This window comes from Hipposideros armiger, unplaced genomic scaffold (genome assembly GCF_001890085.2).
Source record: "Hipposideros armiger isolate ML-2016 unplaced genomic scaffold, ASM189008v1 scaffold_118, whole genome shotgun sequence".
Classification (NCBI taxonomy): Eukaryota; Metazoa; Chordata; class Mammalia; order Chiroptera; family Hipposideridae; genus Hipposideros; species Hipposideros armiger.
In genome coordinates this window covers 39749-57440 of record NW_017731468.1, presented here as the reverse complement: position 1 = coordinate 57440, position 17692 = coordinate 39749, and the positions used below count along the sequence as shown (strand labels likewise).

Below are 17692 nucleotides of genomic sequence, written 5' to 3'. Positions count from 1 at the left end.
ATACGGATATGTGAGTCAGAAACACGAATGCTTAAGGTGGAGATGATATCTAAGCTGAGTCTTGAAGGAAGAGTATGAGTTCTCAGAGGGCAAAGAAAGGGAAGGCACCAAGACACAGCATGTGCACGGGCAGAGGGAAAAGAGCTCGTCACGTGAAAGGACGCAGCAAGGCTGGATGTGTATGTCGGATGTGAACGGCGGGGGTGCAGGTCGTGTCTGGCAGGGATGACAGATGCCGCGACAGACGTAGTAAGTCAGACCATTAGGATATTAATTACTGTACTGAGAAATATGGATTTTATTGCAGAGATGGGGAGGCGGTGAAGGATTTTAAGCAGAAACATAAAATAATATCTGAGTCTTGAAAGCAGCTCAAGTAAAATGGAAGTAAGAGTAGAAAAGGCTATTTTAGAAAAACCTGAACTCAGGAAAATTAAATGGAAATAATAATGTTACTAAATAACTAGAGACGGTACTATTCTAAAAATCTGGTACAAAATGCTAAAAATCTACCCTTTTGCTTATGAATCAGCTAATGTTACCTAATCCAATTCCACCAGCATAGGGTTAGGAATCTCTAAATTCAACAGTACAGATGCAAAAATAAACTTCTGCTCCCTGACATACTGTTTTGTTCTTCTGGACATGTCCCAGGGCTCTAGCGCTGACTCACCGAACATGGCAGTATGCTAATATCCATCCATCATCCACCAACGCCCGCCTTTCAGGCCTGAAATTCATTTTCAAATCCATGCCGTAAGCGCCATACACATGGACCAGGAGAGGCTTCTTCTGCAAGTCCTCCGAGTCCGTTTTGTGGAAAACAGTCATGGGCACTAATTTTCCATCCTGGAAATGAAGATTTACTAGACATGTAAAGAAGAGTCTTTTAAAACAGTTTTAGCCCCAATTTTATGCGCTCTGCTTATTGATGTTGAGCAGAAGCTGCATTTAATGAAGACAAAGAGTTATGGTCTCTAAAAATCCATCGTGGTACTTATTTTCAGCTACTTTGCTGACCTATAATATTAACTAGAAAAGAGCAGCAAGACTGGCTTGAAAACACTTTATTAAATGCAGCTTTTCATGATACTGAAGTAATTTTAAAGAGTTCTTCACTACCTAGTATTACTGTAATTGTTTTCTTTCAGGACAAGCACAAATACCTATTCAGGAGAGACTAGCCCAGGATTCTTCCTATACCTAGGGCCACACACCGGCATTTCTCATCTATGAATACTTAGAAATACGCTAACTAAAGAGTTTTTACAGCTCAATTTTCTGTCCTCTATTGTCAGAATTCTCAACCATGAGTACATGAAATCTTGTACTGACCTTACTGACATACCCAGCCCCAGCCTCTTCAAAGGCCTATTTAACTTGATTTTTAAAAATGTTTAAGGTTTATACATTTTAACATGAAAATTACTTTTAGGGCAGGTAACTTACTCCCCAATGCAGTTCACATTCATCAATCCCAATTGACTGAAACTGGGCACTCTAGACAGACAAAATTAAGATAATCCGAGCTCGCATAGAAAAAGGGTGGGAAAGTTCATTCTCATTCTGCTTATAGAAACTAATGAAAGAGCACTAATTTACATAGAAAAATATATAACCATGCCACTCTATTTTTTTCATTCTCACTTTGAAAATTTCAATTTGGGGCACCAGAATGTTATCTAATAAGGAAGAACTCTTCCTCGCATTATTCTTTATTGTACTCAACTTGTTACAACAGTGTAACTAAATTTCCACTTCTCAGTAAGATTCCTTCTTTAAAAAATGACGTAGATTAATTTCTGTAAAATAATCTTGGTCTTTTCATCTCCTTGCCTCCTCCCCAACTTCAATTAAATAAGCAGAGAAATACTTGCTGGCTGAAAACTTATGGGAAAAAAAGAGGTCAGGATGGTAGTAAGTCCTGTGATGGCCGGGTCCCACAGTTCTCAGCAGTGCACAAGGGCCTGCAATGTTCTAGCAGCTTCCACTCAGCAGGGGCTTCCCTTCTCCTCCCATGTGTAACCAATCCTTTGGCTCTCTAAGAACTTAGCTCCATTGCTCTTTCCTTTTGGGGTATAATTACAACATTTTGATAGACTGGTATTAAATCCCATGTTTATAAAACAAAACAAAGCCTAAGCATACATATTTTGTTGACAAAAACCAAAAATCTGGAAGGTGATACACTAAATGGTTGACAATGATTTTTTTTCTAAGAGGTTCAGCAAACGGGACTGAAAAGTGGTCACTTCAACTTCATACATTCTGTGTTTTTGCATTTGTTTTACAAGCATGTCTTCCTTTCTAATGTTAAAATAATCACTGCTTAGTCAATCACTGAACTAAAGAAAAAATTCACAAGGAAAAAAGACTTGCATCTCAATTCACTCTTTGTCAGCACGTATGAAATTACCAGATGTATACGTTAAGGTCTGAAAATTCCTTAAATTCAAGGCCAGTTGATATATTCATTTGTTCCTCACTTGTACATATTTTCTTTTCTACTTCTTACAACTTCCCCAACCCTTTTCCCCCTGGTCAACCTATCCTCTTTTACTTTATACTTTGGCCATATTGTCTTCCTTTATACTTCCTGAATGTACTATTTCTCCCTCAGTTCAGGGCCTCTGTACAAACTGGAATCCTCCTGCCCTCTTTCCAGCTTAACTCTTAATCAGCTTGACTAAGATCTTACCTGAGACATTACTTCCTCAGAGAAGCCTTCCCTGATCTCTCCAGACCATTTTCCTTTGCAGCAATCAGTACATTAGTAGGTAATTACTTCCATCATCTGTTATCTCCCCTGCTAGATTTAAACTCCATGAGGGCAGGGACTATCTTAAATTCAGTTCACTCTAGTCAACTGCTTACCGCCTTCACCATTTTTGCCATAACTGCATACCAAGTTTGACTATTTTTTCTTTAAGTCAACTTTTAAAAGTTTAAAATAACAGGTGAAATCAAGGGCTTGATGTGCTAGTTATACATTTTCTAATCCATGTTAAAATAAATCCATGAGTGTTAAAGTTTAAAAAAAAAATCATGCTCTCCCTTGAAATAATTTGGGTCTTATTGTTGTATGTGAGACCCCCTTTACAATACTGCGCTAATGTAATCCCAGCAACTGCACAGCACTTGACAAATAGTACGCTTTCAGTCAGTGGGGGCTGACAGTGGAGATGAAAAAGCCTTACCTTGCTTTTGGCTTCCAGACGTAAAACACGGCTAGTCTTTGTGATCGGGTCTTCGTGCCCAGTTTCCTCAAACAGTTTGCCTTCTGCAAACTTATATGTATAATATTTGGGGGGACGTATTGGAGAGCAAAGCTGAAAGGGACAGTTCTTTGGGTCTGAGTTTGTATCCATTATGAATCCACAGGCCCAAGGAGGGAGCTAAAGAAATAAAACAGTTATTTTTACTCTTTATATAGACACAAAATATCATGAATTAAATTTCTGGGTCTGCTCCAAACAAGAGGATGTGTACATCAAGTTTCAGTTTACTTCTATCCATTATCACATAATCCTTCATCTCAGGATGACTTCAGCCCAACAAAATACATTTCAGGTAAAAAACACAACTACACTAGTGACCACTAAAATGAAGAAAAATGATAGGAAAACGGTTTGTCACGATTCTGGATTTACATCAAATCTTTAATTAAAAAAAGTTTATTTTGGAATATAAACTTGGGCAATAAAATAGCAAAATGATTAAGAATAACAGCAAGTCAAACAGTAATTCCTGAACCGAGCAACATCTCCAAGATCTCTGTTCTCATAGAACATGAAATCTCTGACATGTGTTTTAATTTCCCCACCAGCCCCTGCTCTGCTGCCTGAACAGCCACAGCAATGACAGTTATTATTCCAGGGCCGCAAACTGGCTCAGCGGCACTGGGGCATTTACAATTTGTTTCTAACTTTAGCTCCCAGGCTAACCATTGTGCAGAACAAAACCTTTCCCAGCACATCCACTCGGAGAGACTCAGAGCTATTACAATTAAGATTCTTAACTTTCAGAAAAAAGGAAAGGAATCAAAATTTATTCTCCGGGAGCAGCAGGGTCCAGCTTCCAGCCTTCCACTAACATCCTTCTTATGCCTTTTAAAGAGCTCTGGTAAGCAGGCCAACAGTGTATTCAACATGGTACTGAGCATCGGAATGTAAAAAGGAAATTGCCTTTCTTTTCCTAAGTAATCGTAGAAAGAGCAAATTCCTTAGAAAATCAGAGGTCTTGATGCGGGCAAAGTCACTGGTGGGCACTATTCAGAAAGGGAAGGAGGGGGGTGTGTGCACAGAGCACACCATTTAAGCTGGAGAAGCTACAGCTCTTTAGCTGTATGTTCACAGAACACATTTCTTGTAATTAATCCAAAGCATCTATTTTCCGGAAACTCTAATAAGGACATACCCTTGCAATGTTTCCTTAAAAGAGAATAAAATTTATTCTCCTCAGGAGGATTACTTTCAAGGATAATTTATTTAAATACAAGCCATAAACGGAAAGAAAAATATAATCCTGAAATTTGGGAAATCTGGTAGCATCATTGAAATGAGCAAAGCGAGACCTCAGTGGGTTGAAACCAAGAAACACGGCTACTATCCTTGTAACCAGGCCTCAGGTTGAAGGGACACGGTTCCTCGGTCCGCAGAGGCACGTTTTCTTGCCCTGCGGTGAGACTGAAACAGCTTCCATGTGACCCTGTTTTAGTTGGAGACCAAGTAGTTCCAAGAAATCAAAAAGTCTTTTGGGTGTATTTCTTAAACGAATGGGACCAAGGTTAAAGTTTTAACCATAACAAAAACTGTTCCAAGGCTATAGGCTTTTTAAAGTTTGTCAAGCTGCTGCAGAAATAAGCATTCACGAATGATCTCAGGGACATCTTAAGTCACATTTCCCACTGAGATAATCCTGCAGTGTCATCCATATGTACTAATGGGCTTGAGCCAAGAATAATTATCAGTCGGCCAGGTGATAGGCAGGTCTTCCTTAGATGCTTGACACGACAGGTTCAGTATTCTACCAGCAAATCAGTCATTTCATTGAAAGAATGATTAAGACGTAAACGCTGAAAGAAAATTGGCCCAAGTATGCAGACTCCTCCAAATAAATGGATGTTAGCACAAAGCCAAAAGTTTCCCAATTTGCTTAAATACAATCAATTAAATGATCATAACTTCTTTTTGTAAAGAAAAAAATTCTGCCAGGAAATACTGATGACACGACCAACGACAGGGGGCAAGTATATTAAGGGTGTTACATTTCTATTGCTGAGACTGAGTTTAAAAAGATCTTTTAGTCAAGTGCCCACTGGGCAGAGATGTTACCACAGAAATATTTTGTAATCCACTCATAGCTTGGCGTAAAGATTTTGTTCTTTGTGTATGGCGTTGTCTATGCATATTAATCAGTGTTGTACAGCTCATGAAAAGGCTCTGATCTGTAAAATTCTCTTTAAGTAGCACCTGGTATATAATATAGTATTTGATTCTATGTGATGATGGCTTGGAACATTATACAAGGCTTAATAGATACTACAGGTTGGGAAGGATTGGGGAATAAAGATATAGAAGATATAGAATAAATTAAAGACATGATGTTTGTTCTCATGGAAGTTAGAACCAGGGAAATGGAGTCATATCTTTAAAATAGGAATACTAACACAAAATATAAAAGGTCATATTTATTTAGAAGTCAAATCTTACAGCAGAGTAAACTCATAACATTTCTAACTATCTTGACAGTTTCTGCCAGTTTCCCAATTAAAGATATCTGAATTGGCATAATTAGCAAAGTGAACAGACACACTTTGAATTCAGTAGACAAAGGCAACAAGAAAATCGCCTAAGTAAAAGCAGCAGTTTTGTTTTAGTACACCTATATAATCTTCTAAGACACCAGACATTACATTTCATAATTTGATTTTATGACATTGCTAGAAAATTTTGGTTACTTTAGGCCCTCGTTATTTCTTACACCATGATAACAATCTCAAAACTAATCTCCTGGCCCATATCTCTTGTTGCTTCAGTGTACCCTAACAGGTCACCTCACAAAGCTTGACTCCTCAAATCATTCCCTGCCCCCAAATTTCAGATGTTCCCCCTCTTTGTAATTGATGCATAAATCCACCACCTTGACAGTAAAAGGGCAAATCATAACTTTATCCCCTAGAAATTTATTCTGGAATGGAATTACTAGCAGTTTCCTGAACATTTCCTGAACTTTTCCAGCTAAGAGCTTCATTTAGTATATACTTTCTCATCGTAGAATACCATGCCCCTCCCTACCCATCAAAATCCTATCTAACCTCTTTGGTTTATCTCAAATTCTACTTCCCTTATAAATGCTTTCCTGGGCCCTCTTCTCCTTTGGGTCCCACAGCACATTTTGTGGTTTTGATATCACTTATTTATTTTATTATCATTTTTTTTTTACTATTAACTAAACTATAGACTTTATTCATATTTCACCCATATGTTTCCACCGAAGTCCCTTTCTTGTCCCAGGGTCCACACTGCATTTAGCGGACATATCTCCTCAGTCTCTCTCTGGCTTTCAGGACCTTGAGGTAATTGTGAAGAATGCGGGGCAATTATGTGGTAAAATGTCTTTCTATTTGGATTTGTCTGACGTTTCTTCAACAACAAATGAAGTTATACATTTTAGCAAATATACCAGAGTCGGGAGTACTTGTCAACAGATCTTAGTGCTTGTATGTGAACCTCCAACTCTTGCCAGGTTTTTCACTGTAAAGTGACTATTTTTCCTTTTGTAATTAATAGACATTTTGTGGGGAATACTAGTTTTCTTGTGAAGACTAGGAAAATAACCTATTTATCCTTAAACATATGCCCACTCATTTTAGCATCCATCGGTGGGTCCTGCCTTCGACAACTATTACTGTGGTTTCCTAACAGTGATTTTGTATCTCCTTCGTGCTTGATACCACTGATTTTAATACATCTTATGCTTAATCACTGTGTACTCTTCTAATCTCATGATAAATTGCATCCTCCTTAAGGCCAGATATTTTGTCCTGCTGTCTTTCCACTTCTTTTTTTTTTTTTTTTAAAGATTTTTATTGGGGAATTTGTATGGGAAAAGCGCTGGGGTATTGGGGGAAGGGGAACAGACAAGTTGCTGTCGTTTTGTTCTTCAGTCTAGTTGTGGAGGACGTTGCTTCACTGGCCCAAGTTGGCACCATCATTGCGCTCTTCCTGGGCGAAGCACATCAGTCGCCGGCTTCTGGACAGTCGCTCACTGCGGCTGCTGGCCGCTCACGCTGGCTGCTGGCTACATACGGTAGCCCATGGCAACCCACTGCCACAGGGGCTGCAGCCTACGCCGTCGCCAGCGACTCAGGGCAGCCCAGCTCCAGGTTGAGCTGTTGTTCAGCATCTTAGCTGTGGAGGGCAGTGTCACTGGCCCTCATATGTGGGATCCGAACCGGGGCCCTCTGGCATCCCAAGCGAGTTCTTAACCATCGCGCCACTCGGCCGGCCCTGTCTTTCCACTTCTGACTGCCTAATACAGTACCTTGCACACAGAAGTTCCCTAAACATCCAGTGAGTTTACTGGAACTGCATTTCAACAGAAACTGTGACAATGCAGCAGTTAGGGAGGTATGAGTGGTCTATGTTAGCTGGTCAGGGCTCCACAACTCTTTCCATAAGTAAAATGCAGGCTTCTCCTCTTTCCTTCACTGTTACCTTAACTCATATGTTAACGCTGCTTTAAAACTGGGCAGTAAAGGTGCCATTGCAAGTTTACTTGCGGAGGCAAATTATCTTTCCTGACAGCCACAGGCAGATGTGCCCCAATCAGCTGTGTTGCCGTGGAGACCATGGCTGGCCCCCCTTACTGAAAGAAACCACAGTAAACCCTTCCTGATCCCCTTGACTGAAAACAACCATGGTTCACCCTTCCTGATCCCGTGAGAAAATTGCCAAAGAGATGATGCAGACGTTAGCAAGCAGTGGCAGAAACACACAGTGGGCACGGCTCCCACCCACTGGGGGTGTGGGGATGGGAGCAGCAGGCAGCGGCTAGGCCAGCTACCAAGTTGGCCTGAGTTATTACTCTATCTAAAGTTGTAGAAATATGTGATATATAGAGATATGTAGAAAGAGGCATATAATGGCAATTAACTCGACGTCTAAAGTTCATGCTGTTAAGACAGTATTTTAGGTAAAACTGCATTAAAAGCAAGGTCCTCTAAGTAACTCTAAAATAAACCTAAACGTGATCAAGACACAGAATGTTAAATTCCATTTAAATTAAATTTCTTTCAAGAAAAAGTACATTGCTATTATTCCAAATTTGTTTTGGTTAAGCTAAACCAGGTTTGTTTATTAACAGTCTTGTCTTTTGATAAGTAAACGTACCTTTAGGGACCGCACCGAATCGTCAGCCAGACCAATCACGTTCACATAAAGCAGGTTGCTGTGCTTCAGGAAGAGAACACAGTGGTCCTTGAACATGTCCAAGTCTACAACTTTGGTGTTTCTCTTCATTGTGAAAAATAAATCCCAATTCATAATAGCAGGTGTATCAGCTGCTGTTCTCATTAGCTGTGTGGAACAAGGTTAGAAGAGATCCTGGTAACTAACAGAACGCGACGATGACAGAATTCATAGATGGAACCACTGAAAACTAGACCACGCTGTTCTTCACTGCGTTAGGAAGAGTTGAAGGAATCAGCTGCATCAGGGCTGAAGTGTGACCATCCCCATATGAATAAGCCCAGGCTAGCCTGACGGGGGGCCCAGGGCTTAGCTGACAGCAACCAATGGGCACTTGAGTGAGGGCACTGACAGCCGGCTGACTGTGGAAGCGTCAGTGAGCCTAGCCGAGACCAGTAGAAGAACTGCCTAGTTGACAATGATCCAAATTGCTAACTCACAAAATCACAAATTTATGAGTTTGTTTTTGAAGCCACTAAGTTTGGCTTTGGTAACTGATATAATCAGGTTACAGTCTATTTTACTTACTATCCTTTCTAGGCACAATTAAAATATGCAGAGGTATTAGCTCTAAGGGAAGAGAAACGGGTTTGGTTATGCATAGGAAGGTAGGGAGCATCAATTTCTACACTTTACCAAAAGTCTACAAAACAATGAACTCTTAAGAGTAATAATGTCGCGGGCCGGCCAAGTGGCGCGATGGTTAAGAACTCGCTTGGGATGCCAGAGGGCCCCGGTTCGGATCCCACATATGAGGGCCAGTGACACTGCCCTCCACAGCTAAGATGCTGAACAACAGCTCAACCTGGAGCTGGGCTGCCGTGAGTCGCCGGCGACGGCGTAGGCTGCAGCCCCTGCTGCAGTGGGTTGCCATGGGCTACCGTGTGTAGCCAGCAGCCAGCGTGAGCGGCCAGCAGCCGCAGTGAGTGGCCGTCCAGAAGCCGGCGACTGATCTGCCTCACCCGGGAAGAGCGCAATGATGGTGCCAACTTGGGCCAGTGAAGCAACATCCTCCACAACTAGATTGAAGAACAAAATGACAGCAACTTGTCTGTCCCCCTTCCTCCAATTCCCCAGCACTGTTCCCATCCCCCCAATTCCCCAATAAAAATCTTTAAAAAAAAGAGTAATAATGTTGCTGATGGAAGTGTGACAGTTTTTAATAGCCCAAATGGGGATAAGGAGAGTACAGGATCACCTTGAACTCTGTAGGCTCGCCAACGTTAGTGAGAATGTATAATTCATCATCTCTGTGTTCCACGTAGTAAAGGACCCCATGTATTCGCTTCTGGATGAGTACCGGTGGGTCCCAAGGGCTTAGGCCATCTATCAGCCACACTTCAGAAGTGGTCTTGTTCATGATATTTATAGTGAGGAAACGACTGTCTTTTGTAAGATAAAGGAAAACGAAATAGCTAGGGGGGGAGAGAGAGAGAAATTGTATGAAAATCTAATAAATTTCAAATGTATGCTACCTTATTAATGACAATATCTCACAGGTGTCAGCATATATAATTTATAATGCAGATAGAAAATAAAAACAACTCCTTAGTGAAATCTGCTTGTAAACTAAAATACTGCTCTTGTTTTTCTCATTTCCCCTCAGAAACATTTAAAATAATTTTTCTCTAACATTTTATTATAGACATTTTCAAACATGCAGAAAAGTTGAAAGAAATGTACAGTAAATACCTATGTACCCACCACTGAGATTCAATCATTGCCAACACTTTGCTATACATTTTTTTTTTTTAATTTTTATTGGGGAATTGGGGGAAGGGGAACAGACAAGTTGCTATCCTTTTGTTCTTCAGTCTAGTTGTGGAGGACGTTGCTTCACTGACCCAAGTTGGCACCATCATTGCGGTCTTCCCGGGTGAGGCAGATCAGTCGCCGGCTTCTGGACGGCAGCTCACTGTGGCTGCTGGCCGCTCACTGTGGCTGCTGGCTACATAGGGTAGCACATGGCAACCCACTGCAGCAGGGGCTGCAGCCTATGCCATCGCCAGCGACTGAAGAACAAAAGGACAGCAACTGGTCTGTTCCCCTTCCCCTAATTCCCCAGTGCAGTTCCCATCCCCCAATTCCTCAATAAAAATCTTAAAAAAAAAAAAAAAGAATACTGGCACTACCTTTGCAATTTCTTCTATTGATTTTATGCTCTAGAAATATTTCAACCAAGTTGAGTGAAATACTTATATTTTCATATAGTTTTTTTTATGGTTTTATTTTTATCAATAGATTCTTTAAATCTTTTAGGAATGTATGCTGATATTTTAAGTGATGAAAATTATTTTGTCCAAGTAGTCAATATTTCTCATCGCATAACATTCATTTGCTTTTCTTTAGTGAGGTCTCTTTTATCATATAATAGTTTTTATACATACTAGGGTCTGTCTATGCTGGTCTATTATTTGTCTGCCAGTTTGCAATATTTTCACTGTTGTAGCCTCATGTTTTCCCACATGAATGTAGGGCAAGTCCCCTACCCTACTTTGTTCCTAATTTTTAACACTTCCTTTGCTATTTTTATCTATATTGGTTTGATGATGACACAGGTAATCAAAAGACAAATTATTTGGTCAATTATTTGGCAGATATATGGTTATAGGGAAGTGAGAATACAAGTGGCTTTATAGTGGCAAGTTTCTTAGAAAAAGAAGACAAATCATGGAAACCGCAAAGCAAAAACCTATGAGTAGATACACAAAATGTAAAGAGAAGAAAACCACACCATGTGACTATGAAAAATCATTACTTCATAAAGACAGTAAGAGAGGAACATGGGAACCACAAAACAGCTAGAGAACAGTAATAAGATAGCATTTAATAAGTCCTTACCTATCAATAATTACTCTAAATATAAATTGATTAAATTCTTTAATCAAAAGGCATAGAGTGGCTGATTGGATTTAAAAAACAAGACCCAACTGCATGCTGCCTATAAGACTCACTTCAGCTTCAAAAACATACATTGGCTCAAAGTGAAGGGATGGAAAAAGATATTCCATGCAAATGGAAACCAAGAGAGCTAGAGTAGCTATACTTCTATCAGACCTTAACTCAAAAGCGTTAACAAAAGATAAAGGTCATTACATAATGATAAAAGGGTCAATTCAAGTGGATATAATAATTATTAATATATATGCACTCAACATTTGAATACTCAGACAACAATACAGTAATAGTAGGGGACTCCAATATATTCCACTTTCAACTATGGATAGATCATCCAGGCAGAAATCCAATAAGGAAACGTGGGACTTGAACCATACTTTAGAACAAATGGACATAACAGACATATACAGAACATTTCATCCAATAGCAGCAGAATACACACTATTCTCAAATGTACATGGAACATTCTCCAGGAAAGATCATATGTTAGATCACAAAACAACTCTTAAAAGGAGGAAAACTGGAAAATCCACAAATCTAATCAATATACTCCTAAACAACCAATGGGTCAAAGAAGAAATCAAAAGGGAAATAAAAAAATACCTTGAAATAAATGAAAATGGAAATATAACATACCAAAACTTACAGGCTGCAGCAAAAGCAGTTCAAGGAGAGAAGTTTATAGCAATAAACATATACCTTAAGAAAAAAGAAAGATCTCAAACAACCTAACTTTATACCTCATGGAATCAGAAAAAGAAGTTATAAAGTCATTTTGGTAACCTTTATCTGCACAGAAAACTGAAACCTGGGGTCAAAGTAAACACAGGAAAAGTAGCTCAGTGTTTTAGAAGCTCTATGAAGACCTTCACTCCATTTTCTCTTTAGGTATTCAGCTTTTTCCTTTTCGGTCCTTCCCTTTGGAGTTGGGGCTGTGTTTAAAGTATTCAGAATCCACAACCTAGTCTGTGTTACTGTAGGTCAGAGTTCCAAATGCCAGACTAGGCTTAAACAAATTTAATATTTAATATAAATTTTTTTCTTATAAAATCTATTCGGATATTGTTTAAACTATACTGTTCAATGATGTATAAGATGACAGGATCCTTTTGTTAAGAAAAAATTTTTTTCTTATAAATCATTTGGAAAAGTATATCTGGGTAAGAGTTAAGGGATTTTGCCAAATAAATTTACTATCGTTTCCTTCCAAGCGTGGTTCAGTGGTAATATAAGGCATGAATCCTGGAGATTACGAGGAAATAAAGAGAACTAGCTTTAAGGAGGAATTACCGAATTACTAGGGAAAGTAAAATGCAAAGACCAATGGCCATCATGGCTCAAGGCAAAGCAATTTAAAATTCAGATACTGTATATGAAATGAGTAGTAAAGTCTGTGCAAGTGATACCATGGTATCTAGTTATGACTTACAAGAGATTTATAGCTGCTGTATGACAACCCTATTCCATAATTAATTAACAACTCCTCTCGTGTGTCACATTCCAGGGAGAATGTCACTAACTCATCATTTGCAGTTTAATGATGTATTTGTGTTCACTCTGGAGTTTGATTATATCTAGACTCTAATTTTGAATCTAAACAACTTATGAAAGAATGATAATGCTCATCTTGGGCTTACATCTGGTTCCAGCCAAAATCAACATTTTAAGTTCACCAGGAGTAGCACTTTAGATAACTGGAGAAATACTCTGGAGAAAAAGATTTAATTGTATTATTCTAGTACCTTGGGTCCTTTTCTGTGTAAAAACGTTCATTACGTTTGTTATCACCAAAAGTGGCTCGATACACATCATGACAACGAAGGTTCCTTTGGAAGGTGTAGAATAAAACATCCTCGTCTTCTTCATCCTTTACCCACTCTGAAAAAAAAAGAATAATTGAAGAATTATACATAGCCACCCACTTACAGTTTAAAAAAAAAGGCACAGTGCATTCTAATTTTGAGTGCCAAAGAGAAGAGATGTGCAAGTTTATCCCTGGAAATCTAAATCTAACTTGGGTCGGCTGTACATAACCTGTGTCATATAAGCCTGAGAGCTTTCTAGAGAGTGCTACATCAAGTCTAAGTTTTCAAGCAGTTATCAGGTCTCAGGGTACTCAAGTTTCTAAATAGGAGCTGAATGTTCAATATTTTAGAAAGGCTTTGGTAAAGTCAACATTTGCTTTCAGGAGATGAATTATGTTTAAATCTACAACCTCTAACTTTTAAGTCTGGGGAAATAGTGGAACATTTTATCTCATGCTTAAATGTTTTATGACTGCCTTTAAGCCACAGGATGTCTTAAACTATCAAATATACTTTAATGCTAGTGTGTTCTTGATCTTACAGAAGCTGTCATGGGAAGTTTTCACACAATTATATCATGACTGCCACCTGGCTGACAGTGACTGTAAGACATCATTGTATAATATGCATTCTGATTTTACAGAGGTTAAAATGGACAAAATGTATGTATGAGAATCAATTAGATAGGGAATAATTTCAATTACTACAAAAGCATTTAGTTATTAAACAGGGAAATTTATGTTGAAAAGTGAAAGGGGAGGACAGAATATGAACATACATATATGTATTACTCAATGATAAATGATGATATTTAAAGTTGGTTCTATTAGTAAAAATATCATGACTTCTGTTGACAAGTAAGTTAGTTCATCATGTTCCAAAGTTTCTCTCGGTAGTGATCTTGGGCAATTTGCTATTGGATACATAATTAAAGAAGGTCTGCTGAGTAAGAGGCGCATACATAGGACGGTGTGGAGTCCACAGGGATAAATAAATAGATCAGGCACTAACCTTCTCATTCACTCACATGGGCAAGTAACATGTTTCAAAAGTGTGAACAATTCTCTTACTGTTGCCTTTTCAACACAGAACACTGTTGCCGGTGGCTCACCGAAACTGGACACATTTGGGAAAGAAGCTTCCATTACAGGCTGATCGCTGAGCTTCACAATTATACAGGTAGATGCTTCAGAATCTTCCGTTCTTATCTTGGCGGCGACGTATTTTTCATCAGGAGCAACTCTGATACAATCAATGAAGGGCTGGTCTAATTTAAGTTCCTCCAAGTTGAACAAAACTTCGTAATTATCATTGTCTGCTGCATAGAGGAAAGGATGAAAGAGATAATGCCACAAGATGTACTTAACATTTTTTTAAACTGTATTTCAGTGTTTTAAATTAGCATTTCTCTTCTATAAGAAGCTATATTCTGGCTTCCTTCAGCACTGATGGCAGCTTGATTTGCACAGAAACTGGCATTAGTTATGTTATTATCCTATGCTATTCACTATCATACTAGTATTTATAGATCATATAGAACCTAGAAAGTAAGACAATGTAAATCATACTGAATAATTTATATAAAAAAGTACCTAGCACAGTACCTGGTGTACAACAGATGCTCAAAAAACACTAGCTCCCACCTCAATTCACCCTGTCAAAGCTTTCGTGTAGCTGTTAACTATATCTTAAGGAATCCCAAATACTAAAAACTAGTCATTAAAAAAAGGGGAAAATTCAGAAATAATCTAAAACCTTTTTTTGATCCCTCTGAGAATTTAATATCAAATGTCCTATGAAAAATGTAAAATCTGAAAATCTGAATATGTTTAAAGGAAAAACTGTGGTATACCTTCTTCATCTTTGGAACGAACCAAGCAGCAGCCTTCTTGATAATAAACAAAACCACCATGTTTAACCTGACAACGAAAAGAAATGGTTGATTTAATAATAAATAAATAATGTATTTAACTACTTAAACACAATTTAATTTAATTAAGTGTTTAATGGTTTGACTAGTCAAGATGAAGAAATGAGACCTTTTATAAAGAGCAGACCTGTTGAAGTCTATGAATGAGCACACAAAAAATATAGAATAGATCGCTTTTTACAACATAGTAGATAAGAAATGGTTTTCATATGTTCATAATCACTGAAGGCATTTCTTACACCTAATTGTAAGAGGCAACAGAGAACACATAATGACATTTGGGTTGGCTGGTTCTCATGACTGTACAGAAGACTTGAGCTACATTTTGGGGAACAGCTGCTATTCCCATAGTAGCATTCAATTAAGAGAGATCAAGTGGCATCTTTAAGATAGTCCAAAATTATGCAGATGAGGAAACTGTGGCTCACACTGTGCTGAAAACCCAGTCAATAACTTTGTGAGATTCTTTCCTGTAAAACATGCTGTCACCACCAACTGTTCAGGGTCTTGATTAGATGTTACAGGAAGTATCTCATCTTGGTGGGGTGACAGATATAGAAAAATTTGGAATTGAGAGAATGAATACTATTATACCAATATATGAATAGTGCTCTTGTCTAATACTTACATAGTAAATGCAACTGACTGACTGATACGATTTCAGGTAGCTTCAAACATTTTTATTACCTGATAGTGGCATAATTTGAATCTGGAATTTCTGATTCTTAACGTACTGCTATTTCCATTCTACTATGCATGCAATTTTCGTTTATAAGCTGTGGTTCTGTTTTCCAATCTTACCAAAAAATTTTCAACATACATGTTCAGTCTACTTCAATCTAATATTTATGACTGTAACCATAAAATGGTCAAATATTTGGCTTTCATAGTATACAACTTTCAGTAAATTTCTTTTTATAAAAAAGTGTAGCTAGAGCAAACAAATACTTTTCAAATAATAAGGAAATATGACAATTTCATTTGAACGTCTCGTTGGAATTATTTTTATCTTGGTTTCGATCTTTGTATTTTTAAGGATCACACTCTGCTTATTCTTTGTTAAGTTTTTTTTAAAGCATATTTTAAAGGCCCACAGCAATCTAATTTTTACGTGGGATTACATATCTCTATAAATTACATGGTATTTCATTTCCATCCTGACTGTAATATCAGATTTGAAAAGAAAAAAAAAAAATCAAAAGATATCCTACCTCTGCATTGATGATTTCGTATTCTTCTTGTGGCTGTGTTTCTAATTTTGTCCTCACTTTTTCAAACGCATCCATGTTTTCTGAAAGGGGTTTTTCGTTTTCTTGTTTAATGGGCAGAAAATCCTGAAAAAAGTTTTATTGGTATGATAATGTTTCAAACTAAGGAAAAAAACCTTTGCTTTTTACAGATAATTCTTATTTCTCTTCATGTAAGTACTACAACGTTAGGTCTATACCTATGAAATAATATGCATTTCACAGATCTTAAATGTTGTTGAAGCTCAATAAATGATTTACTTTTTCATTTAAAAATGTAAACAAAGAAAATAAGGTGGAGACTTGATGGCTATACTATTAATTTAAATGGACAAGTTCTTAAGATGCAGGGGTACCAAGAAGCTCTGGAGAATGTTCAGAAATATTATGGGAAATTATACAAAATTAAACCTAAGGATTTATACAAAAGTAAAGGAAATCCCATGAATGTTTACAAATGGTCAGGGGTGAGAGTTAAAAAAAAAAAAAATCTGAGTTTTATAAAGTACTAAAATACCTCTTTATTAGAAGGGAAATGTCAACAGGAGAGGAAGATATTATCTTTATTAATAAATGTTCACTATTATTTTATTCACAGCAAGAGTTACGATAAGAAATTTGTCCTACTTTATATTTTCATAAGCCATAATTTTTCACCCTCATGGAGATAAACAATTCCCCAAATAGAACTGTTTATCAGATAAAAAGGTGAGTTAATGCTGTATAAAACAGAACTTCTCTTTTGAGCTTAAGGAAAAAAACAGTACATTCACCTTCTAAAAAGAAGAACAAGGAAAAATAATGGAAAATTAATGAACATGAATAGAGCTATTGATGAAAGTTAAATAAGCACTCTGTTTTGGAAGTATCTAATAAGCTCTGAGCTTTAGTTGACCTCTGATGAGAAGATAAATACCATATAAATGATTAAAATTTAGATAAGGCAAAACCTCGGTTGTCAAATAAAAGAAGGGTTCAATAATTCAACACTCCACACGTTTACCTTGTTTAAGCAAAAGAGTTCTAGCCAAGATTTTCAACATCAGCTTTCTGCCAAAGATGACAACTGTAGTGATTTGTGCCAGAGGGGCACTAGCACTAAGCCTTTGGTAAGGAACTCCAACAGCTGGTAAATATTTACTGCACAAGTGTGTCCATGGTACTTTACCAACACTGTAGAGAATGTAAGCTATAAATATAGTTTATATTACGAAGTATTTACAATTTAAAGTCAAACACACGAATGAAACAGAAAAGTCACCAAAACAAATTAAACGGAAAAACAATCATTTTGACAAAGTGTTGCTTTGAGAATTTTTGAGATCCTTTATAATTTGGATT

The 17692-nt window shown here is 37.7% G+C and overlaps 1 protein-coding gene across 4 annotated transcripts in view; it reads right to left on the bottom strand.

The window, feature by feature from the left end:
* Positions 1–17692, bottom strand: part of PREPL (prolyl endopeptidase like) — a 36160-nt gene that overhangs the window by 3889 nt on the left and 14579 nt on the right. For 3 of the 4 annotated variants that reach the window (XM_019647934.1, XM_019647936.1, XM_019647937.1), the window contains 8 exons: positions 16316–16438; positions 15027–15093; positions 14286–14492; positions 13112–13247; positions 9670–9886; positions 8394–8579; positions 3198–3395; positions 674–849 (listed from right to left, as the gene is read on the bottom strand). In XM_019647934.1, the coding sequence (XP_019503479.1) occupies positions 674–849; positions 3198–3395; positions 8394–8579; positions 9670–9886; positions 13112–13247; positions 14286–14492; positions 15027–15093; positions 16316–16438 (1310 nt within the window). The remainder of the gene's footprint in view (positions 1–673; positions 850–3197; positions 3396–8393; positions 8580–9669; positions 9887–13111; positions 13248–14285; positions 14493–15026; positions 15094–16315; positions 16439–17692) is intronic. The other variant, XM_019647935.1, reaches the window with a different exon arrangement.